Below are 27,473 nucleotides of genomic sequence, written 5' to 3' on the forward strand. Positions count from 1 at the left end.
TATACAATGAATATCTTGGCTATGTTGAGTTTTATAGTATTTTTCCCTCCAAAATATTGCAAGCTAGGTCAGGAAGGAATTAACAACTTGCCTCCAAGTGCTTATGCTGAGGGCTAACTTTCAAAGTGTGAATTTGCTTCCAATTCGTACGAACTGATACAGTCTAGTTGTTTTTCTTTTTCTATTTCATGCATTTGTTCAGTTGTTAAACATTTTAAGTTACGGATAGTATTATAAAAGGTATGAAGTACTGCCTTCTCGTTCATTAATATTTATTTCTTTTTGTGTTCTGATCTAGGGGAAACTGGTTGGAATTTGTGGCAGTGTGGGGAGTGGAAAAACTTCGCTCATTTCAGCCATTTTGGGACAGGTGAGAGAGAATATATTTGTTTCTCCTTTTCATGCTGTCAGTACTGCTGGTTATGTTTGCTCTCTGCAAGAAACCAGTAGCTGCATTTTGTTCAATGTACCATTGGTCAACATCTATATATATAATTCGCTTATGGACGACCGAGTTGAGGACTATGTCCAGAGGCGTCTGGAGCCGTGTGGATGCCTGAAGCCATTGCCTTGGGAAGGGAGGGGCAGCGAGCTAGGGAGGCAGGTGGAATCGGCAGACTCAGGAGACAGAAGAAGAAAGGAGGAATGACAGAGGGGAAAGGAAGAGCCATTGCCTGGGGAGGGAGCAGCAGCGAGGGAGGTGGGAATCAGCAGACGGGAACGGAAAGGAAAGGCAGAGGAAACGGACCACAGAGAGTGGGCAGCTGGTGGGTAAACGACAGAACAGAGAACCAAATGAAGCCCCAAATCACTGGGAGGTAAGGGGCTGCTAAAAACCGTTGTGATTGTGAGGATGCACTGCTGACCTTCCTGCCCAAAAAGAAAAAACGCAGTGCCATTGTTCTGCCAGCGAGCGAGCCCGGGGGGGTGAGCGAGCCAGCCGGGGGGGGCCGGAGGGGGCGAGCGAGCCAGCTGGGGGGCCGGAGGGGGCGAGCGAGCCAGCTGGGGGGGCAGAGGGGGCGAGCGAGCCCCAGGGCCGGGGGGGGCCCAGAGGGAGCGAGCGAGAGAGCCGGGGGGGCCCGGAGGGGGGCGAGCGAGAGGGCCGGAGGGTTGCGAGCGAGAGAGCCGGGGGGCCGGAGGGGGGCGAGCGAGAGAGCCGGGGGGGCCGGAGGGGGGTGAGCGAGAGAGCCGGGGGGGGCCGGAGGGGGGCGAGCGAGAGAGCCGGGGGGGGCTGGAGGGGGGCGCGTGAGAGAGCCAGCCGGGGGGGGGCGGAGGGGGGGCGCGCGAGCCAGCCAGCCGGGGGGGTGGCGGGGGCGGGGGCAAGCAAGAGAGCCGGGGGGATAGCGGCAAGCGAGCGAGCTGTGGGGGAGACAGAGTGAGCAAGTGAGAGAGCTGGGGGAGGGGAGAGGGGAACAGGGTGCAATGCACGGCTACAAAGGGAGGACCAGCCAAACGAATTATCCCAACTTAATCCAAAAAGGAAGTAAACTACCGTACAGATGCTCTGTGCAGGTTCAGCTAGTGACAAATGATGCATTTGACCTCAGACTTTGATCTTAAAAGGCAATAAAGTGAGGCATATTCTAAGACTTTAAGTGTTTTATAGCTATGCCTCTTGCACTCAAACGTTTGTGGTTGGTTTTGCAAGCCAGTGAGTTGTGTGTATGAAAACCTTTCCTCCATATGTGTGGAATGGCATTTCTAGACTTGCTGCTCTCTGTTCCAGATGACTCTGCTGGAAGGCAGCATTTCTGTGGATGGAACGTTTGCCTATGTGGCCCAGCAGGCCTGGATTCTCAATGCTTTGCTTAGAGATAACATCCTCTTTGGGAAGGAGTTTGATGAAGAAAGGTCTGTAAGCTATGTTAACATGCTGACCCTTTGCAGATGTCCAGCCTGTTTGGCATGAGTTGGAAACGCTGCTCTGTATAGCAGCTCTGTACCTTCATTGCAATTTGCTTTAGTATTTGCAATTCTTGTTTTGACAGTCTGTGGCTGGTTAAAATACTATGGTTTCCTGTCTAAGCTGATATTTGTGTAGTCACACTTTTTACGTAGCTATGCCTTGATTTCTATTTTACTCGACAACTGCATCCCAACACTGGAGGTACAGCTCATTTAGCTAATTGAATTTTAGTGAGCAATCTTCTTTTGCACCCATTGCATGATTCCTTTGATTGAATCTTAATGCTTCAAATGAACATAACATAAGAACAGCCCTGCTGGATCAGGCCCATCTAATCCAGCATCTTGTTTCACACAGTGGCTCACCAGATGCCACTGGAAGCCACAGGCAGGAGTTGAGGGCATGCCCTCTCTCCTGCTGTTACTCCCCTGCAACTGGGACTCAGAAGCATCCTGCCTCTGAGGCTGGAGGCGGCCTATAGTCCCTCAACTGTGACTGATCTAATGTTGCCACAGTCACATTTGGGATAAAACCAAAGAACACCTTTTCTTTAAAAGGCCCATGTGTCTAACATGGGTGGGTGTGTTATGTTTTTGTTGAGTTGCCTTTTCTATGGATTCAGGGTAAACGCTATAGGGATATTCCTGTTCCAGTTAACTGCACACCTGGAAGCACTGCTGCTTGTTCACTGTTCATTGTTGTTTTCAGGTACAACACTGTGCTAAATGACTGCTGCCTTCGACCTGATCTGGCTATCCTGCCTAATGGGGACCTGACAGAGGTAGGAAACTTGTTCAACCGTACCAGCCCAGTACTGGTGTGTGGGGCATGGTGCCAGGTGTGTGTGCTGGGAAAGGACTGTGGCTCACAGCACTTCTCATGCACACCTGTTGCTGCACTCTGTGAGCTATCCCAGGCATTGCTGGGGCATCACAGGGCTACCCCTGCACCAAAGGTGAGCAGTACGGTGTGGAGATGTGGCTGCCTTCACATGGTAGCAATGTGAGGGTGTAGACTGTTCAGTGGTGCCAAAGCACAGACCTATTGTAAAGCAGTGTGCTGGGGTAGACTGTTTGACTTAAACCTAAGGGACCCAGGTCCCAATACCTGCTCAGCCATGATGCTCACTGGGGGATTTTAGGGTCAGCCAAGAGATACTAATTTGCCTGTTTTGTTAGATTATTGTGCAGCCAAAATGCTGCTTTGAGCTCTTCTGAAGTAAGCATAAGGCTACAAAAGTAACAAGTAAGGCCCTATGTTTTGCCTTAAAAGATACAAAAGAGAATGTCTTAATCAGGCTTATTTTCCTTAGATTGGTGAGCGAGGTGCAAACTTGAGTGGGGGACAGCGCCAGAGGATCAGCCTTGCCCGCGCACTGTACAGTGACAAGAGCATATACATCCTTGATGACCCTCTCAGTGCTTTGGATGCCCATGTTGGAAACCACATCTTCAACAGTGCAATACGAAAGCATCTGAGATCAAAAACGGTCCTTTTTATCACCCACCAGCTACAGGTACGTTAGTGCCTCCCCCATACCTTGAATGAGGTACATTATGCTGGGCAATAGCTGCTCCTGTTGTTAATGTAATTGGCTAATTTGTGCAACCTGATCAACATGTTGATTGCTCTACACATCTAAAACTCCAAAAGGTTGTTTAGCTTAAACATAGCCCAGAGGGAAAAGCACCAAAGGACTTGAAGGAAAGACAAATGTGTCAAGAATATGAGTAACAGCAGTTGCATATAACGTAGGTATGGGGGAAAAGAAAACTTTGAGGTTGGGACAGAGGCATATATTCCTTTTGAAAAGAGGCTACAGCGGGCTGGCATTTCTAGCCTAGCTAAATGGCAAGTGATTGATTAAACATGGGCAATGTGGACAGTGTGCATAGGAAGAACCTACTACTCACAAAGTGTGAGAACATGGATTTATTGGACACAGTTCTGAGATGGACATACTGAAGTATCCCTTTGCCTAGAAAGAAGTTGAGAACTGACTTGCAGTTGTTTACGTTGGAGAGGGATTGAGAGATGTCTCTTCCTCCTCCTCTAATAATAATGTGAACATCATGTAATAAAGTTCCCTTTCTCAATGAAGCAGATAATCTCCACCAGCCAGCAGGCCACCCCGCTGCTTTGTCAGTTTTAAGTGAGTGTGTTATTCTCCCTATCATTGGTCTGTAGTATCTTGTGGATTGTGATGAAGTCGTCTTCATGAAAGAGGGTTGTATCACGGAGAGGGGAAGCCATGAGGACCTGATGAATCTGAATGGTGACTACGCAGCCATCTTTAACAACCTGCAGCTGGGAGATACTCCACACATTGAGGTGATCCACACTTTCTTCATTCTCTGTGAAAAGTTGTCAGAGTGCAGGTCAGTTGAGCATCTTTGGAAAAGCATGTTCCAAACAGTGGATGCTATAGGAGAGAAGGGCCAGCTGTGCTGAGTGAAGGAAGGGTCATGAAACAGAACTTTCCCAACAGATTTTAGAGAATAGTAAGAGACTTCTTTTAACAAAAAACACTGACCATTTGGAAGATAATCTAGAGTGGACCCTTAGCTCAGTGGTAGAGAACTTGCTTTGCATGGAAGAGTACCAGGTTCAGTCCATGGCATGTCCAGCTAAAAAGAATTTCAGGTGGTGGGGCAGAAAAGGCCTCAGTTTGAGACCTGAGAGAGTTGCTGTTGGTGAGAGTAGACAAGATGGGCTGGAGGGACCAATAGTCTGAATCTGTATAAGGCAACTTCACATATTCATAAGGCAATAGTACTTTAACAGTATGAAATCTGCCCCTCTTTATCATGGTTTGTGTCCAGATTGTCACTCTGTTTGTAAAGTGGGTGGCCTAAATGCAGGCACACTTGGGAACTCAAATAGGTAGAGGGAAAAGGCCAGAGCGAATCCCTTCAGAGAAGCGGAGTGGTGGTGGAGGAGGACCCCTGATACTTGCAGGAGAATACTGTGGTTATTTGTTTAAAGGCTGCCTCTTCCTCTCACCCCCAAAAGCACACCTGTGTGGACCAAGAGCCGTGCATGAGCGCTTCTCTCATGCTGCCCGTGAATGTTGACAGCAGAGAGTAATTCACGACATGAGCCCCCGGCCAGCTCCTGGCAGGCTGGAGCAGACAGACAGCCATATGCTTCCCTTCAGTCTGAGGTCCAAAATGAGGGAAGAAATTGATTTGTAAAAGTGTCCTCTGAGCCCATTGCTCCTCAACCTAACCCAGAATCCTGTAAGTTGTGAGGAGAGGCAGTTCTACTGCTTCTTAACTCTCACCCAAATAAAGAGTGTACTTGGCTAATCTGGTGCTGAGGTCAAATGTGCCAAATAAAAAACCTGATGGAGAAGAGGTTGCCCTGAGCATGACACCAGCTGCAAAGAGAGAAATCAACCCTTCATTAAGCATTTCCTTTTGGCAGTACAGAAATAGAACAGCTGCAGAAATAGTATCACTAATAAGGATATATTTTGTACATTCATAAATAGCTGAATAGCTGGTGCTGGTCAGTTACATTTCCCCATTCAAGATACAAAATGGCTCGTACACAACATAGTATACACTGCAATTAGCAAGAAATTGCAAGGGGGTGAGGGAAGGAAACTTCACAGGGCAATTGACCTCATTAAGGTTGAGGAATACCTGCATTGTGGGTGTGGGGATTGGTCTTGTCTCTAGAGACCCATCTTTTAAGCTGAGACCAGTTTCTCGTCTCCCCCCATCCCGTTTTTTTGTTCTTTTAGCCTTGTGCACGCCTCCACAGAAAGGGGAGAGAAAGCAAGCTTTCATATTCCACCAGGAGCTTGTACTGTTCATTCCTTGGGCCCTGTATAAGTGCTTCCAGTGCCCTTAGGGGCCCAAAGGGATAGAGAGCAAGTTGCCACATAACCCCTTTAATCTCCAAAGCCATTACAGGGACTGTGTTGAGAATAAAACATTTCTTGTGTTTAGTTTTGACCATTGAAAGAAAACAAGTTTCTTTCTGAGGATTAGCACTGTAAAATGGCAATTGCAATCTAACTTGGGGGCTAAAAGGAAGAGTATAGAATCTTACTTTTCATATGAGATTGTAAATAAACCTGATTTTGGAGGGGGGGGGCGTTGCTGCATGAAATTTTTGTCCTAAAGGTCAGATTTGGTCGTGTCTCACTCAGTTTCTGTTTTCTTTTGCAGATTAACCTGAAGAAGACCACCAACAGTTCATTAAAAAAACACCAAGATAAGGGCACCAAATCAGGATCTGTGAAGAAAGAGAAGGTGGTCAAGAAGGAAGAAGGTACAGTGATTGCCCAGAAATACTTCCCACTTGCCTGGGGATCTGGTTTAAAATGGCTTGTTAGGTGAATTCATTCTGTTCTGATGCAGCATATCCCATGCCATTTTCAGTACAGCTTACTACTAGACTTGGGTGGAGATTTCCCAACTTCTCTTTGTTTACACACTTTTGCATTTTAAATCCTTAAACTCTTGTCATCCAGAGATATGTTTTCTAATTATTAAAGTAATGAATCCATTCAGATGAGTGTTTGCTGTATTTTGCATGCTTGCCTCGAATGCCCTGAGCTAGAGCTTTGCAGTAAATGCTTACAGGTTTCCTGAGAATGGCTAGGACTGTATTTTTATATGGGTAAAACTTGAGCAGATCCTAATTCTAGCCCATTTAGAGAACCATACACTGATAACTCTAAAGCATTTGCAGTATTGCTTGCAGTTTCTGGGTGCGACCCATCAATCTTCACTCCCTTTTTTTCGTCTCTTCTTCTCCCCATCCCCCATGTACATAGGTGCTTTAGGCCAGCTTGTGCAGATGGAAGAGAAGGGTAAAGGTTCTGTCCCTTGGTCAGTTTATGGCGTCTATATCCAGGCAGCAGGAGGCCCAGTTGCTTTTCTCATCATCATGGCACTCTTTATATTGAATGTGGGCAGCACTGCGTTCAGCAATTGGTGGCTGAGTTACTGGATCAAGCAAGGCAGTGGGGTAAGATCAGTGGTGTCTTTGGCTCTCTAATGGATTAAGAGAATTGTCTTCCTGGGATGATTTGTGATTAGTCTAGGAAAAGCCACATTCCCAATTAAAGGAGCAAGAAATGGTATAATCTGAGTCTAAGTTTTGATAGAAATCTGCAGGAAAAAGGTCTTAGTCCCTGTGTTCTGGCTCGGTCTTGGGTGGGTGGGGGGCTTAAATATTGTGGGAAGTTTTAAGGGTGAAAATGGAGGTACATTAAAATAAGACTCTTAGTGCCTTAAATGCTTTGAGCTCTCGTTCTTTTGTCTTTTTAAAGGGTGCCTATGGCAGTAGCATTTCAGTAAATCCAGTGCTGGTATATATTTCACCTACTGACTGGGCTGCTCCCCGCCCCCTCCTCCTGTTGAGCAACAAATAGCGACACAGAAGGCTGCCTGAGGTGGGAGGAGGTTGTGCTGCTTCTGTCTCATGCCTTTATCTGAAAAGGTGCTTTCTCAGCAGGACCTGGAGGAGGCAGCAGAAGCTGCTGCAAGACAGCGGGAGAGCAAACAGGGAAGGAAAAATGCCCTGGAGCAGAATGCCTCCTTTCCCCTGGCCTTTTCCTTGTCCTGCAGTCACTGCTTGTAAGCGAAGTGCCCTTCGGCCAAATATCTGATGTGGAAGCAACATGGCCTTCCATCTCTGGTAGTGTGCAATGAGGTGCTTTGCTTCCCAAGAGGAGGAGAAGCCTGCAGAGACAAAGGGGCCAACCAATGGCTGTTTGGTTCACTGATGTGCTCACTGCCACACATGTACTCATTAAGTGCTATGACCAGGCGCGGAGCCAGCCAAGCAGCGGCCTGCATCCAGCCCTGCTCGGCGGCCCCCTCCAGTACGCCCATGTGCATGACATCACATGCATGGGGGCATGGCTTGGGCTCCAGAGGAGCCCAGAGTGAACTCCCCTCTCCCACGCCCAGGCCGCTGAGAGCCCGGGTGAACTCTTCGCCAATTATTTCAGGCAGTACCAACTGCCCGATAGAACGTTTTCCCCTTCCTTTCCCTCTCTGGAGGGAAAGAAAGGGGGAAACGTCACGTGACAAGGGGGCGTGGCCTGGGCTGCCGAGAGCCAGAATGAGCTGCCTGATTGGACCTCTTCCCCTTTCTCTTCCTCCAGGGAGAGGAAGGGAAAAACATTCTATCGGGCTGTCGGCGCTGCCTGAAATAACTGGGAAGAGTTTGCCCGGGCTCTCGGTGGCCCGGGCGTGGGAGGGGGGAGTTCGCTCTGGGCTCCTCTGGAGCCCGAGCCACAGGGTGTCGGTGGCCTTTTCCATTGGCGGCCCGGGTTCTTTGAACCGATTCTCCCAATGGTGGCTCCACCCCTGACTATGACCCTCTTTGTAGAGTGTGAATGTGTGTGACTTGACAAGGGGCAACCACAAAAAGGAAAATTGACATATTGCCTTCGCTTAAGTGAGGAGGCCGCTCTATTAATGCAAGTGCACACATGAGTCATTCTCAGGTTTCATTAAAATTACGTACTTGTCCTATATTTCCCCAGAGCTAGCAAAACCAACGTCCAATCGAGTCTGGTTCAAAAAAAGCTGTCACCAAAGCCTTCAGAGCAGAATTCAAGTTAGTAATGAATGCACTGAGTCTTGAAATTGAGGAACCTTTAACCTAATTCACAGAGCCTTAGCAGGCTTTTTCTTGCAGAGTTCAGGAAACAACTTCGATAACAAGCTTCCCCCCAGAACTGGTTAAGCAATTTTAATCTCTAACTTGACAGGCAAAGGAACCCTTCCATGAACAAGCTCTGGATGACACATCCTATTTTATGTTAAACAAGAACTAGCTAGTAAAGTAATACTTTCATACTAGCCATTTCTATAGTTTCATATCGGACTTTAATATAAGTGGATATAAATGTAGCACCACAATCCACATCTCCTGCATAGTGAATGGGCTTGGGTCATTTGTATTGAGAGCCTCTTAGACTTTGATCTTGTGAATGCATCCAGTTCATTTTGTGCTCCTATGCCTTAGTGCTCTGGCGAATGTCAAGAATCATGCTTGCTGGGTGTCATAATGCAGAAGCTCAACACAAACTGGACCTTATAAAAGCACCTTGTGATAGGGAGAAAATAGTTGTCATACTGGGCTGTTTAGATGGTATTCTGTCTCTGGTCATGGATGAATGTTAAGCACAAAGCAAATTCTACAAAGTAAATGTAAGGGAGCATAAATAACTCTAATGTTCTGTTAAAGTAAGTGTAAGGGAGCATTTACATATCAGGTGGTATAAAAATATGATAAATAAAATAATAAAAAGTGCTTTAGCTGAAGTAAAAGTTACAAATACTGCTCGCATAGGTTTCTCCTCTCTTAAGAAGTGGATACATCTGCACAGGGGCGTAGCAAGCTTGTCAGGGGACAAAGTGCAGGCAGGGGGCCTCCATCGCATGACCCAGTGCCCCAAGCCATGCCCTCTATGTTAGTCAGATGCAAGGGGGCATGGCAATTAGCAAAGTAAGATGGCTCCTGCTCAGTCAGCATCTGCTGCCACGCCCAGCAGGGAGTGACTCCCTCCCTCCCTCCCTCCCTCCCTCCTGGCCACCATAAATTATCAGTTGCATGAAGCACATTGAAAAAGTGAACCACCTGAAACTTTACAAGCACACTAACTATACAACCCCTGTAACAGCAATACAGAAGCACATCCAGTAATGCGGCTGGTCAAATCATTCATGGGAGGCAATGCTTAGTCCTCTACTTCTTCTCCAGCAAGCTTCGGCATGCTACAGAGAGCTTCCATCAAGTGGTTAAGAGGAAGCAAGGCAGGTGCATGTTTGAGAAAAGCAGCCAAGCCCCGTAGTTAGAAGCGGTTGCTACCCAAAGCACGCCCAGGAAGGGCATGCGAGTCCACAGTGGCCCTTTCAGGCGACAGGCTCGCCTGCCCCTCCCTCTGCTGCCACATGGCACCAACAAAAGGCTGCTCCAGAACAGAGGAGGAGGGCCTGCCTGACTCATTTTTTCAGCCTGTAAGTGGGACAGTGAGGCAAGAGAGGGCTATGGCGTGCCACACAACAGCGCAGCAGCCATCCCATTCCGTTACAGCAGGCAAGGGAGGTAGCTGCTGCTGCGAGGCCGCATGGAAGTGGCTTGGGGCCCAGCCTTCCACACCGGCCCGCCAAGGGGAAAAGCTGCCATGCTTACCCAGCATCCTCCTTGTTGGTGACGTTGATCTGGTTGCCTTTGGCCCCATTCTAGCTGCCAGCTGTAGGGCACCAGCGCCCGGCGCAGAAAGGGCGGAGGTGGCAGGGCCTTGTGGGCCCCTTGATCCTCCAGGCCTGGGGACATTTGTCCCCCCTTGCACAATGGACGCTACGCCCATGTATCCGCCGCTATTTCATCAGAGAGCCAGGCCCCTCCATTAGCCTGGTTGCAACCAGTTTGTGATCCGGCTCCTCCGCTCCCAGAGCTGTGCCTGTCTTCAACCATACAGTCAACAAGCCATCCTCCATCAGAGATGTTGAGAGAAGTGTTCATGCATTTATTGCTGCTTGTTCATATTGTAACTCACTTTGGGAATTTGGGTTGAAAAGCAAGCCCATCCATCCATCCATAAAAATAGGCACATCCTGGTAAAGCATGGGTGACATGGGACAGGGCTACCTTTGTAGAACTTACTTTTAAAGAAGTTTTGTTCTTTCTCCTTATTTATTGACTTCTAGATGTCAGGCCAGGTACCCCTGTTCCATAGGTCTTTTGGTTTGTCGTGATTAGCTTCCTCTCACTTATACTGCTACGACTGATTCCCCCCCCCCCGCTAATGTAGTATTTATAGGGCAATTTAATAGTCTTTATGACAGGCAGATTAAAAATATCTTTAATACGCATGGTAGATATCTTGTTTGAGGACTAAAGGTTAAGGTGGCCAAAGGAATCTTATATTAGGTGGATCCCAAGACACTGTAAAGTGGGTGAGTTGCATATTAACAGTACAGTTCTATGCAGTTACTCAGTAGCAAGTGCTATTGTGTTTCATAGGTCTTACTCCCAGGTAAGTGTGCATAGGATTGCCTCTCTAATCTCTTTAAGGGAGGTAAAGGGATAGCCAAGCCAATATCAACATGTGTAAAATGAGTTTAGAGCTCCAGTAATCCAACTGTTGACAACTGTTTCTAGGGAGACTTTAATACTGAAGCAGTACCAAGTTGCAGGGAGACAGCATCTGTTGGTCCTGTATTTAGAAAAAGCTAGGGAAAAGGATGGAGAATGACAGATCTGTAAGTTTAATAGTATATATACACAAGAAAGAGTGTTCAAGATATTGTCAGACAATGTCAAAGGAAACCACGCTTTACAGATTTATTGAGGAATTTAAGAACCACTTGTGAATCTAATACATTTGGCAGTCTAAACAGCCTTGCAGTAAGAATGCATATATTTTTCTGCGTTACCCTGGATTTTTAGAAGGCTACTAACAATTCCACCAATATGTTACTTGTAGAATTACTAGGTTTATAGGGGTTACAGAGTCTTGGAGATTTGTCAAGTTCCATAGGAGTCTCTTCCAGCACTTGTAACCTTTATGATGTATATTCAGGCAAAACTAAGAAAGTTGTATAAGCTAGAAGTAGGTCAGCTGACTGTCCGAAGCAGGACAAACCAATATCCTGTTTCCGTCTTGGTCATGTGACCGGTGTTGGTTTTTAATAGAACACTACTTTGATGCTGGGAAATGAAACGGTTATGAGCAACAGTATGAAGGACAACCCTCACATGCGTTACTATGCCGGCATCTATGCACTGTCAATGGGGGTCATGCTGATTCTGAAAGCTGTGCGTGGTGTCGTCTTTGTCAAGGTATGTGCAGGGGACATAATGTCATCTTCTCTTTTTGTTCCGCTGTTCAGTGCAGCAGAGCCCGGTAGCCTGGCTTACATCTTGGTAGTCCCCTAAGGAGGGCTGTTTTCACCAGATATACATTAGAAAGCTTCCTGGGGCGATTGCTTTGCCCTCTTTGTTTCTCTTGGAGCCTTTGTGTCTTGCTCCTGTGAGGGAGGAGGGATTTGTCTTTGTGGCGCCAGCCACTGAACTCTTCCTTTTGAGACGAGCTGATGGGGAAGCCGGTGACTCTCCATTTGGAGCCTGCAGTGATTGGCTGCATGGCACAGACAGCTGATGTTCTTTCCTGGGTCCAGTAACCCTCCTTTACCGTTGTTGCAGGGGACGTTGCGAGCCTCTTCTAGGCTCCATGATGAGCTCTTCCGACGGATTCTCCGCAGCCCTATGAAATTTTTTGATACCACACCTACTGGGCGGATTCTCAATAGATTCTCTAAAGATATGGATGAAGGTAACTAATTTCCCTTAAACCTTTTAGGTAGCTGTGTTGGTCCACCAGGAAAAAAGAAAAAGAAAACTCCAGTAGGGTGGAAGTGTTGCCCGCGTTGGCTGGAATGCTTTGGTTTAGTTTCCTGTGTAAAGGTGGCCATCTCTTGGTCTTTGTCTTCCAGTTGATGTCCGCCTGCCATTTCAAGCTGAAGTGTTTATACAGAACGTCATCCTGGTGTTCTTTTGTGTGGGCATGATCGCTGGGGTCTTCCCGTGGTTCCTGATGGCCGTTGGGCCCCTCATTGTCCTTTTCACTATCCTGCACGTTGTATCCAGGTAAATACAAGCATAGTTCAGGGACTGCTCAGTTGTGTTTTTCCAGGAAGGTGATCTTAATTGTTTGCAGTGCCAGATCTCTCACTTCACTTTGGCTTTTTGTTCATCTGCAGAGTCTTCATTCGGGAACTGAAGCGCCTGGACAACATCACACAGTCTCCATTCCTTTCACACATCACCTCAAGCATACAGGGTCTTTCTACGATCCATGCCTACAATAAAGGGCAGGAGTTCTTACAGAGGTTAGTCAGCTAATTTTATCTCTGAAATGCATTGTATGTATGCTGCTGGACTTTAGATTTTGACTGTTATACTTGGCAATCTGTCAGTCAACTCTCATGAAGCCTCTTTCAGCTAACTTTAAATAAGCTAAATACTTGGAAGGTGTAGCATTCTCAGCTGCTGAGTGAGGACATCTCATGTGGGTTATCCTCCCCAGCATGCTCCAGAGGGCAGGACATATTTAAATTAGTCAAAGCCTTTAAGAGGCCTGGGAGGATAGCCCCTCCCAGTTTAGTTTGTCCTGCAGAGCTCCAGAGCGGACGATGCTGCCTTGCTTTTATTACCACTCTGCCTTTACTCCACTTTTCTTTTCCTCCTTCACCCTTCTCTTCACCTTTTAAAAACAACAAAAAACATCTCCTCTACCATTTCCATTCTCTTCCCCGCTCTTTTCTCCTCTCCTGCCGATGGAGCCTCAGAGATCCGGCATCCTTTATGTACTGATGTGGAAGGGGAAGAAATCAGCGGACTCTTTCCAGCCCGGTAAGCCCCGTCACCACTGTGTGATGGTGCACGCCTCCCAAGACGCCCCGCCACGAACCACTGCATCTTCATGGGCATGACGGGGGCGGGGGTGTAAGGGACACCAGAGTGGCCGACTTGCAGCAATCCAACGCGCTTGAAATCGCGACCATTCAGCCTCCCCCCTCAACAGGCCTGAAAGCCCCAACCTCGTTGTCCTAGAGGAGGCTGTCTTCAACATTCCGGATATCTCATGGCCAGCGCCGCTTCCGGCCAAGCCACCTGGGTCCCTTGGAACGAAGCCCACCCCAAAGAAAAGCAAACCGATACCCGGAGAAGGGACGGACGATGTATCCATGGGCTCCTCCTTGCCAGCCAACTCTGCTGGGTTCCCGGACTCTTCATCGCAGGGAGAAACGCCTTCCCCTTGATCCATTCCTGAGGGTGTGGGTGGAGGAGCTCCAAATGCGATGCCGCTACAACCACCGCCTATTCAGCCAGAGAGTACGCAGATAGAGACGCCGACAATGCTGGCCAGCACACTTCAGCTTGATCTGGTGAGTCCAGGACCCTTTGGGCAAGTAGCCCCTAGTGGACCAGTGCGTCCCCAACCTCCCACAGGCCCTGCCGTCCCGCGCCCCCCCCCCCCCACCAGAGAAGTACCTGAACCCTGGCATCTCTGGTTTTCCTCTCTGTTAAACCAAACGCTTGAAAAACACCACCCGAATTGCCCACATAAAAAGCACAGCAAGTGCAGGGAGTAGTCCACTTCCTTCTTCTCACAGGACTCGGACTTCTCTTCAGTGTCTTCTGGACCCTCTCCTAAAAAGACAAAAACAGGTCATAATCACAAGCATTCCCGTAAGTCCAAGAGAAAAAAATACAAAAAGTGAAACCGAAAGCATAAGCAATCCTTGGCTGAGCATTCATCCCTGATCACTGACTGACTCCCCTGACCCTCACCCAGGCAGGCCTATGGAACCCCTGCCCCCACAGGATCAGGGCAGACCAGTGGCGGACCCTGACCGCCAGCGGCCCCTGTGCGGCGGCGGTGGCTCCACTCACCCCACCCCCTGCGTCTGACGTCAAATGCGGGGGGAGTGGTCTGGCTCCCGAACAGGGCCCCACAGCTCTGTTCGGGAGTTGGGAGTGAGTGAGTCAGGCTGGCGCAGGGCTGGCCATTTAACTCCTGAAGGGGCCGTGCAGCCCCTTCGGGAGCTAGACTCGGGCTGGCGCTGCGTTCGCGGCATGGCCTGGAGCGGCTCTTCCCTGCAGGGAAGAGCTGCTCCAGGCCACGCCGCAAATGCAGTGCTGGTCATTTAACCAGAATGGTTGTATGGCAAACAGGAGGAGCCCTCTCCCCATTCACGCAGGCTCTTTCTATCTGAAGACTTTTCTAACCTGTTTGTAATAGCCTTACAGACTCTCGGCCTGAATATTGAGGGCCTACACGGTAATACTGCTCCTTCCCACCACCTCTTCTCCAGATCTGTTGTTTCCACTACCGGAAACCTTTGAAGAAGTACTAAGACAGGAATGGCAGGCTCCTTCTGTACAGCAGAAGACTACTACACTGGCTAACAAACACTATGGCTTTGTCCCTACAGCAGCAACCTTATTTCAGACACCTCTTGTTGACGCTCACATGGCTGCTCTCACATCTGGTGCCATACTGCCCCGAGATGGAGAATCTGTGCTCAAGGACCCCACTGAAAAGAAGCTTGAATTCCAGCTCAAGAAAATGAATGCATTTCCTTATCCATACGGGTGTCCATAGCAGCTTCTGTCTTTTCTAGGGCATCACTACTCTGGACAGACAAACTCCTTCAATCACCGCTGCCTGATCAACCCAGACAGAGACATATTCTCTTGAAAATTCAAAGGCCCAAGCATTCATAGCAGATGCAACACTTGATTCGGTACGTTTCGGGGCACATGCCACAGCCAACAGCATCGTGGCCAGATGCACCTTATGGCATAAACATTGGCAGGTCGACACAGTTTCCCACTCTAACCTGTCATCAGTCACCTTGACAACTACTAAATGTTTTGGGGACGAGGCCTTACAAGATATCTTAATGGAGACGAAGGATCAGAAAAAAGCACTCCCTTTGTCCACCTTCAAAGATGACAAGTGACATAATAGAAGATTCAACCAGCCCTTTCGACCCACTTTTCATCCCAGAGACAGGGACACAAGACCACAGTGGACCAACTGGAACAGGCCTCGCATCAACCTCAAGGCTAACGCTACGAAGCAACACTTTGGACAACAATCCAAACATCAACAATCCTCCTGACTCTCCAGGCATGGGAAGCCTCCATTTCTGACAAATGGGTCCTAGACAAGATCCTCCACGGCTGCAAAATAGAGTTGATCGCCCGTCCCAGGGACAGATTCCTACCCACGCCCCACTCCAAATCCCACCTGAAACACGTGGCTCTACAACAAGCGATCAACCACCTTCTCACCATTTTGGCAATAGAACCAGTTCCTCCACACCAACTCTGAGGCATTTACTCTATCTTATTTACCGTGCACCAAAAAGACGGCTCCTTCAGACCTGTTTTGGGTCTCAAATACCTCAACAAGTGGGTCAGACGCAGAAAATTCCGAATGGAAATGCTCCGCTCCATAGCGGAAACTCTACATCATGGAGACCTTCCAGCATCAACCAACCTCACGGAGGCATATCTTCATATACCAATCTGCCACCTCTTCTGTTTCTCCTACCAGAGATGCCATTACCAGTACAAAGCGCTACCATTTGGCCTCTTGTCGGCCCCAAGGATCTTTACCAAGGTGATGGCCCTCCTAGTGGCTCACCTCCAACTCCCAAAGGTCAGACTCTTTGCTTTTCTAGACAATCTCCTCATACAATCCAGAGAGTCCGCAATACAAGATGTAAACACCACCCTCGCTGCATTATCTTCTCACAGTTTTCTAATAAACACTGCCAAGAGCCACCTGACTCCCTCCACACAACTCCAACACCTGGGGGTGGTCATAGACACATTAAGAGACAGACTCTTCCTCCTGGAGGAGAGAAAGGACAAGATACTACTCTTAACCCAACCCTTATTGTCTCTCAAGAGGGTGTCAGTCATGACCCTAGCCCAACTACTGGGTCTCATGGTGTCCACCTTAGAAGCACTTCCCTGGGCACATTTCCATCTCTGCCCTCTACAATGGTTTCTCCTACCATACCAATTGGAGATCACACAGAAATGTCACAAGGGTCACTCTACCTCCTTCAATAAAGGAATCTCTATGTTGGTGAATAAAACCTTCCCGCCTGAGTCAGGGCAGACCTTTTCTGGACCCTTCCAGTATAATTGTCACGTTAGACGCCAGCTTCTACGGTTGGGGAGCACATTGTCTATCACACTCAGCCCAAGGCACCTGGACTCCACAGGAAAAGTGCCACAGCATGAACTGGCTAGAACTAAGGGCCATACGTTTAGCACTCATGGCCTTCAAGAAACAGGTCCAACTCAAGGATGTCCTGATACGCACGGACAACATGACAGTGAAAGCTCATGTAAATCCCCAGGGAGGGACCTGATCCCAGTCCTTCCACCACGAATCGGTCCTACTAATGTATTGGGCAGAGACGCACCTGTCCTCCATCATAGCACATCACATCAGTGGTTCCCTCAACACTCAAGCAGACTGGCTGAGTCACCAAGAGTTGCAGCCAGCGGAATGGAAACTCAACCCTCAGATCTTCCATCTGTTCACAAGAGTCTTGGGTCATCAGTTGGTGGACCTTTTCGCATCTCACCCAACTACCTCGTTTCTTCTCCCGCTTTCCATGCCAACAGGCAGAAGGGGTGGATGCCATGTCAGCTCCATGGCCCCGGGAACTATTGTACACTTTCCCACCAGTCCCACTCCTTGGCAGACTACTCTGCTGCATTTGATTGATGGGAACACAAGTGATTCTAGTGGCTCCCTACTAGCCTCACCGCCCATGGTTCACAGAAATTCTTCACCTGGCGGTGGATAGCCTGTGGTTCCTTCCACCGAAGAACGATCTCTTCAGTCAAGGCCCAGTCCTCCATCTCGACCCAGCTTGGTTCAGGCTTGCCACCTGGCGACTGAATGCAACATACTCGGCTGTCTTGGATATGACAGGCAAGTCCTAGATACAATATTGGCATCCAGAATGTCTTCTACCAACTGAATTTATCAATCGACCTAGCGCATTTTTCTTCGATGGTTCAGGCAATGCAAACTTTCAGCAATTACATGTGAATTTCCGGGACTTTTACTGTTCCTCCAAGACAGCCTAGACAAAGGACTACGAGCCAACACCATCAAACGACATGCAGCAGCCCTAAGATAACTTCTGTCACTTTTCAAAGGGAAAGGCCTGACCTCGCACCCACACTTGAAATGCTTCCTGAGAGGGACCACATCATCATCTCCTCTGGTAGTTCACAGGTTCCCTTCCTGGGACCTCCACAAGGTCCTCAGGGTACTACATGCACTTCCATTTGAACCACTGCGTTCTATCTCTCTCCGCCTTCTGTCCATGAAGCTAGCCTTCCTGATAGCTATTACATCAGCCAGGCAAGTTTCTGAACTCAGGTCCCTATCCACCAATCCCAGAGTCTGCACTTTCTCCTTAGATTCGGTTACTCTGATACCGGATCCCTTGGTACTACCAAAGGTGTCTTCAGTATTCCACAGATCTCAGAACCTAGTCCTACCGTCCTTTTGTCGTAACCCCTCTCACCCAAGAGAGAGAGATTGGCACAAGCTTGATGTTTTTTGCTGTCTGAAGGCTTACCTGTCTCGGACCTCTTCATTCCATTCCACGGAAGAGTTGTTCATGTCCTTCCTACCATCCATGATGGGACAACAAGTCTCGACATCTACTTTGTCCAGATGGATCAAGGCCTGTATTTCCTTGGCATATGAAGTCCAGCGCCTTCCTACTCCTTTGAAGCTCACAGCTCATTCCACTCGCTCAGCAGCCACCTCGGCGGCTTTCTCCACGAACACTCCATTGGAAGACATCTGCAGAGCGGCAATGTGGTTCTCTCCATCCACGTTTATGAGACAGTACAAGCTAGACCTACTGCACTCCTCTCAGGCTGATTTCGGCAGGAGTGTGCTTCAACACGTCCTTCCTCCCAAGTAGCCGGGGTCGCCCTCCCTCCCAGGGTCTTGTTAGCTGTGCCATGTCCCACGTGAGATGTCCTCACCCAGCAGCTGAGAAAGGAACATTGGCCACTCTGTGAAGGCTTCTTCTTGCTGCTGTTGTTGAGGACATCTCAACCGATCAGGGGCATCCGCGGCTACTGGTCTGTACCTTGTTTGCTTGTTTTTTCACACTTACTGTTATCTCTTATGGTCTTTTCCCTTCCTTTCTAGAAGCTTGGCTTGACTAACTAAACTGGGAGGGGCTATTCTCCCGGGCCTCTTAAAGGCTTTGACTAATTTAAATATGTCCTGCCCTCTGGAGCATGCTGGGCAGGATAACCCATGTGAAATGTCTTCAACACCAGCAGCAAGAAGAAGCCTTCATGGTGAGTGACCAATGCTCCTTTTCCTCTGCAAGTGTTTCTCCATCTTTCCAGGTACCAGAAATTGCTGGATGACAACCAGGCACCATTCTACTTGTTCAGCTGTGCAATGCGTTGGCTAGCTGTCAGACTGGACATAGTCAGCATTGCCCTCATTACAACCACTGGCTTAATGATTGTCTTAATGCACGGCCAGATATCTCCCGCCTATGCCGGGCTAGCAATCTCCTATGCTGTTCAGGTGAGTGTTTCTCTAGTTTTTCAAAAGTGTTTTGGAACTCTAATTACATGCAACAATGCTGTTCTACTTCGATAGCAGAGCATATTGGTTTGAGCAGAGGACATTATAGTATGCTAAAAATGATTCTTTGGCATGTCATCTTGTCTTAGAAGCCCTTGAGCCATTGGTGGAATCTTGCCATGGAATGCTTATGAGCATTCTAGATGCTCAGGAGGAAAGCTGTCAGCAGGAGGAATAGTAATCATTTAGCTTCTGTGTGGGAAAATAAATACTTGTTTGGAGGGCAAACCTTAGAGGGCCTACGGGCAGGAGGGACTGTGTACTGTTACAGGTATAATCCTTGGTCTAACTAAAACTCTACCAGAAGAACACAAAGCTCTGGGAAGAATATAAAGACAAATGAAAGAAGAGTGATAAACCATTGAGTATAAGCATTTAAAATAAAACAGGATTTAAACAACACTATATGTAATGGAAAGGAAGCTATTGTAAAGGGAAAAAAGGGAGAAACATGGTCATTTATGGTCAAGAAATAAGAGATGGACTGCAGAATGAAGTAATATCTGTAGTCTGAAATAGAACTAAGGAAGCCCTACAATTTTTTTAAAAAATAATCAAGCCTAGATAAGAGAGACAGCAAAAGCTGTTACCAGTATGTTCAGAAAAGAACATATTTAGAAATATTGATAAGTTGATAGTGGTGTTTGCTTTACAGGCACACAGCATATTAACTCTGATAGCAAATTCATTCATAGTGCTCGGGATAGACTCATCTGCATTCGTTATTGGTGGTTTAGTATCAATTGTAATTGCAACTCTTTTTATTTTAGTACATGGCTATTCCTTTGTGTCTTGCTCATGTTTACCATTCCGTTGCCTGAAAAATGTGTTGGGTTGAGATTTTGGAAACTACTTGAGTTATAATATTCAAAAGGTGTGCTGTACAGCTAATAATGCTGCATTAGATAAGCTAATAAATGGACATGCCAGAGCTGTGCGTTTAAGTGGATTAAAACACTCTTTGTTGCTTCCTCAGCTAACAGGCTTATTCCAGTTCACAGTCAGACTGGCTTCAGAGACAGAGGCCCGCTTTACCTCCGTGGAGAGAATTGATCACTATATCAAGGTATCAAAAGTGTTTTCCCAATGTTTTGCTAATTGCTTTAGCTGTTCTCAGCTGTGCTTAACATTGACTTCAGTTGACTTTGTGAAGTGCTTAAAGTTTTAAGCATGATCATAAACGTTTGAAAGATAGTGAATCAAGGGACATCTCTTTATCTGACACAATACCACTGATATCAGAAACTGAACACGTGTGTGTGCGCATGTATTGGTTGTTTCTGGTCTTAGGAGAGGATGACATCCTGTGGTGATGGGCAATTCCTCTTGTCCACATCAGGAGGCTTTTGGAACCTCCTTTGTGAAGAGGAGCCCTCTTGGTTTTTATGTTCCTACAGCTGTGTGTGAGAGAGAGTGAGAGTGAGAGAGAGAGATCTCTTACCTATCTGTCTATACATATATTTATATATCTAGCTGCCTTTTGAGAGTGGCGGGGGGATGCAACCTTCTTCTGCCAGAGAACAGCCAGTGGATGAATCCCAAGCAGATAATTAGTTCCAATAGCAAGTTGTTTGACTTCTAGATTTGATAATACTAGTAGCCATGTTCTCATTTCTTAAATACTTGCCTCTGCTTGCTTTCTAGCACACAAATTTCAGTTCCCGTTGAATCTTGCTTGTATTCCATTACGCAGCTAACTGCTTTCAGCTGTGGTCTGTTGAAACCTTCCCAAGAAGACTATTCACTGCTGAAGCCTGACTGTCCTTTTTCTCCATTCTGTCTCTTTCCCCATCCATTCATTATTTCCAAGACTCTTTCGCTGGAGGCTCCAGCTCGGATTAAGAACAAATCTCCCCCTCCAGACTGGCCCCAGGAAGGAGAAGTCCTTTTTGAAAATGCAGAAATGCGGTATCGGGAGAACCTTCCCCTTGTTCTGAAAAAGGTTTCCTTCACCATAAAACCCAAGGAGAAGATTGGCATTGTGGGGAGGACAGGGTCAGGTAAGGAAGCAACTGGAGGACTCCTTCAGGAAGCTGAAATCATTTCTATCTGAAAAGCCCACGATCAGTACTGATAAGAGCTGACTGGAGCCATCTAGTGGTCATGTAGGTAGAGATTACTATTAGTAGAGAGGAAAAGTGCAACAAACCTACTTGCTTCCATGTCAGAACAGATTCCATTAAGACTGCTGGCTGACTAACATGAGCTATCATATGTGCCTGTCCAGCTGATACACACACATAGTCCCTCTTTGTTACTAATCGGTTGGCCTGATGGATGATCTCTACCAAGGAATGGACAGAGGGAATGTGAATCTATTGGTTCTCTTGGACCTTTCTGCAGCTTTCGATACTATGGGCCATGGTATCATTCTGGATTGTCTGGGAAATTTGGGAATATGTGGCACTACTTTGTAGTGGTTCTGTTCCTATCTCTCAGGTAGATTCCAGATGGTGTCGCTCAGAGATAAATGTTCTCTGAAACAAGAGCGATTGTATGGTGTCCCTCAGGGTCCATCCTATTTCTGATGCTTTCAATATCTATGTGAAACCGCTGGGTGAGATCATCAGGAGATTTGGAGCTGGGTGTTATCAATATGCTGATGACACCCAAATCTATTGCTCTATTGACATCATCATCAAGAAATGACATAGCCCCCGTAAATGCCTTCCTACAGGCAGTAATGGACTGAATGAGGGATAATAAATTGAAGCTGAATCCAAGCAAGATGGAGGTACTCATGGTAAGGTTTCATGCTTTGAGGGATGTGATAGATCTTCCTATTATGAATGGGGTTGCACTGTCCCCCCAAAGAAACAGGTATGTCGCTTGGGAGTGCTTCTGGACCCAGGCCTGACTCTGGTTTCTCAAGTTGAAGCTATGGCTCAGGAGTGCTTTCTATCAACTTTGTCCATTCCTTGAAATAGTGATCTCAGAACTGTGGTACACTCTCTGGTAACCTCTAGGCTTGACTATTGCAATGGGCTCCACGTGGGGCTGCCTTTGTATGTGGTTCGGAAACTTCAGTTGGTTCAAAATGCAGCAGCTAGATTTATCTCTGGGGTGTCTTGGAGACACCATATTATGCCTGTTTTACAGCAATTGCATTGGCTACCAATAGGTTTCTGGGCAAAATACAACGTACTGGTGATTACCTTTAAAGCCCTAAACAGCTTGGGACCAGGTTACCTAGGAGAGCGCTGCCTCCTGCATGATCACCACCACACATTGAGATCATCGAGAGAAGATCATCTCCATGTCGCCGGCTCATCTGGTGGTGACTTGGCCTTCCCCATAGTCGCTCCTGGGCTATGGAATGCGCTCCCTATAGATATTCGTGGTTTAACATCTTTGCAAGCCTTCAAAAGAACCCTTAAGACACAATTTTTCAGCCAGGCTTTTAGTAATCTCTGAATGTTTTAAAATTTTAAATTGCTATTTTTAATAGTTTGTTTTATTTTGTTTTTCTTACTTTTGTTTTTGTGAACTGCCTAGAGCCTTTGGAGTCAGGCAGTATATAAATAAAAATAATAAATAAATAAATAAATAATATTAATGCAGCTTCCTCTCAAACGAGGTTTACTCTGTTGCTGTTGACTTCACAGAGAGTGCAAGTCTGTGCTTCACGCTTCTGCCTATCATAAGGGCATGCTGGAGTGGAACAGCAGCCTTCTTTAACAGTGGGTGGCTCTTGTTCTCTGAGCAAAATACCTCACAGCACAGTAGATGAGAACAGTTTTCCAGCTTCCTCCAGGTGCAGCACCTTTGTAGCTGTCCTAGTCCTCTTAGAGCTGTTTTGGTGCTGCAGAAGGCCTGACATAACAGCTCTGCAAGTACAATGTAATAGTAAGATTTTAATGGATTTGTTTTGGTCTGATTTATGGACCAGGATCAGATTTGTGTGTTTCTCAAAACATTCCTCCTTTTTCTCTTTTTCTCAGGGAAGTCCTCTCTAGGAATGGCTCTCTTCCGCTTAGTTGAACTCTCAGGAGGCTGCATTAAAATTGATGGAGTGAAAATCAATGACATTGGCTTAGCGGATCTTCGGAGCAAGCTCTCCATAATTCCTCAAGAGCCTGTGCTGTTTAGTGGTACGGTGAGGTTAGTAGAATTCATAGGCAAAGGAATAGGAAAGCGTTATTCTTGTACTCTGCTCGCTTCAACTAAGGTTCAATTAGCCACAAGAGAAGTGGACATTCCATGGTACTGGGGCATGTAACAGTAAGTGACATGAGAACATAATGTGCTAGGCTGGTTCTGCTCACTGCATTTTGCACCTAATTCAAGGCTAGCGCGCGCTCTCTCTCTCTCTCTCTCTCTCTCTCTCTCTCTCTCTCTCTCTCTCTATATATATATATATATATATATATATGAATATAAGGATCTGTGGTGCTTTCAACTTCTGAATAATACATGATAAATGGTTTTCACTTGGGGGCTTCACACACTGGAGGGCTTTTTAAAACAACGTCTCATGTGTGAATTTCTGTGGTATGAATTATGGTGGATGCACACAGGTTGGGTGGTTATTTTCTATTTCTACTTTCCTTTTCTGTAGATCGAACTTGGATCCTTTCACACAGTACACTGAAGAGCAAATTTGGGATGCTTTGGAAAGGACTCACATGAAAGAATGTGTAAGTTTGGGGATTGGTAGCAGGATGGGGGGGCGGGGCAGTAACTTTACTGTAACCCCTTCTATGAGGACAAAAGTTGCTTTGTGCAAGCAATAAAGAATCTTGCTGACCATCCGTGATAATTCTCTAAGATAGAGTGAGCAGGAGGCACTGGAAGATGTAGATGGTTTGTTTTTAAAATAATCAGCAAGAATTCATTCATTCTCTGTACAAATGACCTGTCTTGAAATTAAGCCCAGCTGTTAAATTTTCACATATTATTTCAGACTCTGTTCCTGCAGTAAGGCCTGGGATGTCTGTAAACAACTGGATAAATTGGAAGCAGGATTAGAGATGTGGGGTTTCAAAAAGGATGAGGGAGAACAAGTTAGATAATGGGGTTTTTTGTGTAACAGATTTGGATAACATTTCCTGCGACAGGGAGTGGGTCCATAGCTCAGTGGTAGGGCATCTGCCCAAGTTCAATCCCTGGGAGCATCTCCCGGTAGGGAAAGACTCCTGCCTGAAACCTTAGAGAAGCCACTATTGGTCATTGTTGGCAATACTGAGCTAGGTAGACCAATGATCTGACTCGGTATAAGGGAGCTTCCTATGTTGCTATGACATGTGTTCCTTGTGTAGAATTGTTCTGGAGATCACTGCTTTTATGCTGACCTGGAACCACAGGGGTAACAAGCTGTCAGAAACAGTAATAACTTGAAAATAAAATAATGAAATAATTCTAATATATTCTGAATTCGTTTCCAACTCTTTTCCAAGAGTATTCTAATTCAGAAATTTTATACATGCTCATGAATTATTGTGTGTGATATTGATTGGGATGAATTCTTTCTAGAGATCTTTCCGTGTCATTCTTTCATTCTGACATAGCCTACATCAGAAGCTTCTGAAATGTGGAGGCTGATCTTGGTTACTAATATCTATGTGCTCTTCTCCATTGTCTACTAGGTATTTGGACTATTGTGATGGATAGGGCATTTTCCCATGTCTGCATTGTCACAACAGCCTTGCCTCTAATAAATATGATGGTGCTGTGACTTTGTTAGGCCATCGCATTGGTTCATCTCTTTTTCCCTTGTTCTCAACCAGATTTCTCAGTTGCCCATGAAACTTGAATCTGAAGTGATGGAAAATGGTGAAAACTTCTCTGTTGGGGAGAGGCAGTTGCTTTGCATTGCCAGAGCCTTGCTACGTCGTTGTAAGGTGAGGTGGAGGGAAATAACCATGTATGTAGCTTGAAATCTACTTTCCCGAGAAACATCTACTTGGAAGCCAGTTCTAAAGGAATGAGGCTGTATAAGAATGGCAACCACACTTGTAGCTGAAGATTGTGTCTGAATTTTATTTTTCATCAGCATAGTTGTGTGTTGGCTTCATCCTCTGATCCAGAAGACAAACTCCTTTGCTTTCTGCAGTGCACCACTACCTCCAATCACTCATTCCCTGTCCTCTGTTCAGGGCTATCCCTAGAGGGTTGTGGAGCTGGGGGCGAATCAGCATGTGCGCAGCCTCCTTAATATTTTAATATAATATACATTCATTTTCTCTTTCTCGCTCGCGCTCTCGCTCTTTTGCATAACCTTCATTCCAAAAAGCATCATCCCCCTACGCAAACATAAGAACAGCCCTGCTGGATCAGGCCCAAGGCCCATCTAGTCCAGTGTCCTGTTTCACACAGTGGCCCACCAGATGCTGCTGGAAGCCTACAGGCAGGAGTTGAAGGCTTGCCATCCCTCCTGCTGTGACTCCCCTGCAACTGGTACTCAGAGGCATCCTGCCTTTGAGGCTGGAGATGGCCTATAGTCCTCCGGCTAGTAGCTGTTGATAGACTTCTCCTCCATGAAATTATAAAAACCCTTCTGTGACACACGCACTGTTTAACGCCTGAGTTCTTGAGGGCCCAAACAGCAACTGAACAAACAAGAGTGTAAGGTTGTAACAAGTTTATTTATGCAGATATGCATTAGCAGAACATTTCAGTGTGTAACTTAACGTATTCCCACCCCACATAATATATTATATTTCTATACCACCCCATCTATCAGTTCTGGGTGGTTCACAACAACAAAACAAAGACATAGTCAGTTAAAACCAATTGTTTATTTGCCTGGTGTCCTGTTAGAGACTGCTTAACTCACACAACTTCTTTATATAATGCATTTCTGTTTAAGAATCAGTGCAGATGTGTGTGCTTATCTTACATTCAGATGCACAGGGAAGGGATTTGCTAATATGATTCTCGCCTAATTGCAGAATCCGTTTGGTGTCTGGGGGAGTAAAAGGGCAGGGGCGTATCTAGGGTGGGGCAGGCAGGGCACGTGCCCCAGGCGCCACTTGAAGGGGGCGCCATTTCTTAAAATTATTATTTTTTTAATTTAAAAAAAGCCTGCCAAAAACAAAATGGCCACTGCACATGCTTAAATGGTCCCTGTGAGGCCCTAGAGGCCAGCAGGGGGGAGGGGGGACCTTTGCAGACCCCCAGCCACAGCCTTTAGGAAGCCCCTCAAAGGGGCTACAGGTAAGGGCGCAATTTCAATGCTTGCCCAAGGCGCTATTTTCCCTAGATACGCCTCTGTAAAAGGGACATGCATCTAAAAGTTTTAGGAAGACAAATTAATGTTGCATGTTCATCCCGCTTTTATCCTTTTGAGTTCTGATTGATTTCTGGGGCATTGGTTAATTATATTCTAGTTCATAACAACCCTGTGAGGCAGGACATGTTGAAAGAGTAACCTGCCAAAGAACTCCAAGGGTGCTTAGACTTTAGCGGCTGAGGATTTGAATCCTGTTCCATATGCAACCCATCCTGCAAGATATTGGATCAGGCTGGTTTTCATGAACACTATTAGTATTAAAAAAGTAACACACACTTTAAGCACTTAAATAGTGCATAGGATTGGGGTGGGGGAAGAACACAGCATGTTAAGCATCTCTCCTCTCTGCATCTGCCTTTGTATGCAAGCCGGGCTCATGCATGTGATGGCACTGGGAGAGGAGAGAGAGCAGGGCAGGCTGCTCAGCCAGGGTGCTGAGTGGGGGAGTCTGTCTGAGCGCGGAGCTGGAGGCGATCGCCCTGGTCGCTCTGCCGTCTGTCTCTGCTTTGGGACGAGTGCTATATAGGTAACAGGTTCTGTAGGTAACAAAGTATGTAAACTTCTGCTCCTTTCCAACTGTGTCAGGGAGCTGTGGGCTGCTCTGCTGCTTATTTCATGCATCTACAGATTTGTCACGAAAGCACAGAAGCTAGTACATGTTTAGCTGGAAAACTCTGGCTTTCCCGTTCGAATTAATTTTTTAATATTTATTGCAAACAAAATGAATGACATAACAGTTATAACTATAATCACTATAGAAGTCCTCATAAAAATAGCGTATTGCTTTACAAATGTCAAGTTTCGTTAGGCCAATATAAATATGTATATTTCATAAATATAAATATACAATACCTACAAGGATATGTTCATCGATAGTTTAATCTTTTGAGTTGAAAATCTTATATGCTACCAAAGAATCTACACTCAGAACACTTCCGAAACAACAAAACCAAGTACCCCATGGGTTAGCAACCCATGGGGGTGGTTGGCACCCTCTTTGCACTAGACCACCAGTCACTCTGGGCCACCCCAGCACTCCACAAGTGGCTTTAAGGTTTTTCTCCATAGGGAAGAATGGAGGTTCCAGCAGCCCCATAACTGCACTTGGGGGGTGCTGGGGTGGCCCAGAG

At 46.6% G+C, this 27,473-nt stretch overlaps 1 protein-coding gene across 8 annotated transcripts in view; it reads left to right on the forward strand.

Annotated features, from left to right (window-relative positions):
* The window catches only part of ABCC5 (ATP binding cassette subfamily C member 5), a 91,229-nt gene that overhangs the window by 58,015 nt on the left and 5,741 nt on the right, over positions 1-27,473 (forward strand). For 7 of the 8 annotated variants that reach the window (XM_053309561.1, XM_053309564.1, XM_053309562.1 and 4 more), the window contains 17 exons: positions 299-370; positions 1,727-1,851; positions 2,615-2,687; positions 3,219-3,422; positions 4,094-4,237; positions 6,085-6,187; positions 6,696-6,889; positions 11,579-11,725; positions 12,089-12,218; positions 12,379-12,532; positions 12,646-12,774; positions 18,866-19,052; positions 20,089-20,178; positions 20,923-21,112; positions 23,054-23,213; positions 23,671-23,749; positions 24,839-24,952. In XM_053309561.1, coding sequence (XP_053165536.1) covers positions 299-370; positions 1,727-1,851; positions 2,615-2,687; positions 3,219-3,422; positions 4,094-4,237; positions 6,085-6,187; positions 6,696-6,889; positions 11,579-11,725; positions 12,089-12,218; positions 12,379-12,532; positions 12,646-12,774; positions 18,866-19,052; positions 20,089-20,178; positions 20,923-21,112; positions 23,054-23,213; positions 23,671-23,749; positions 24,839-24,952 — 2,295 coding nt within the window. The remainder of the gene's footprint in view (positions 1-298; positions 371-1,726; positions 1,852-2,614; positions 2,688-3,218; positions 3,423-4,093; positions 4,238-6,084; positions 6,188-6,695; positions 6,890-11,578; positions 11,726-12,088; positions 12,219-12,378; positions 12,533-12,645; positions 12,775-18,865; positions 19,053-20,088; positions 20,179-20,922; positions 21,113-23,053; positions 23,214-23,670; positions 23,750-24,838; positions 24,953-27,473) is intronic. The other variant, XM_053309569.1, reaches the window with a different exon arrangement.

The sequence above is a fragment of the Hemicordylus capensis genome, chromosome 3, assembly GCF_027244095.1.
Source record: "Hemicordylus capensis ecotype Gifberg chromosome 3, rHemCap1.1.pri, whole genome shotgun sequence".
NCBI lineage: Eukaryota > Metazoa > Chordata > Lepidosauria > Squamata > Cordylidae > Hemicordylus > Hemicordylus capensis.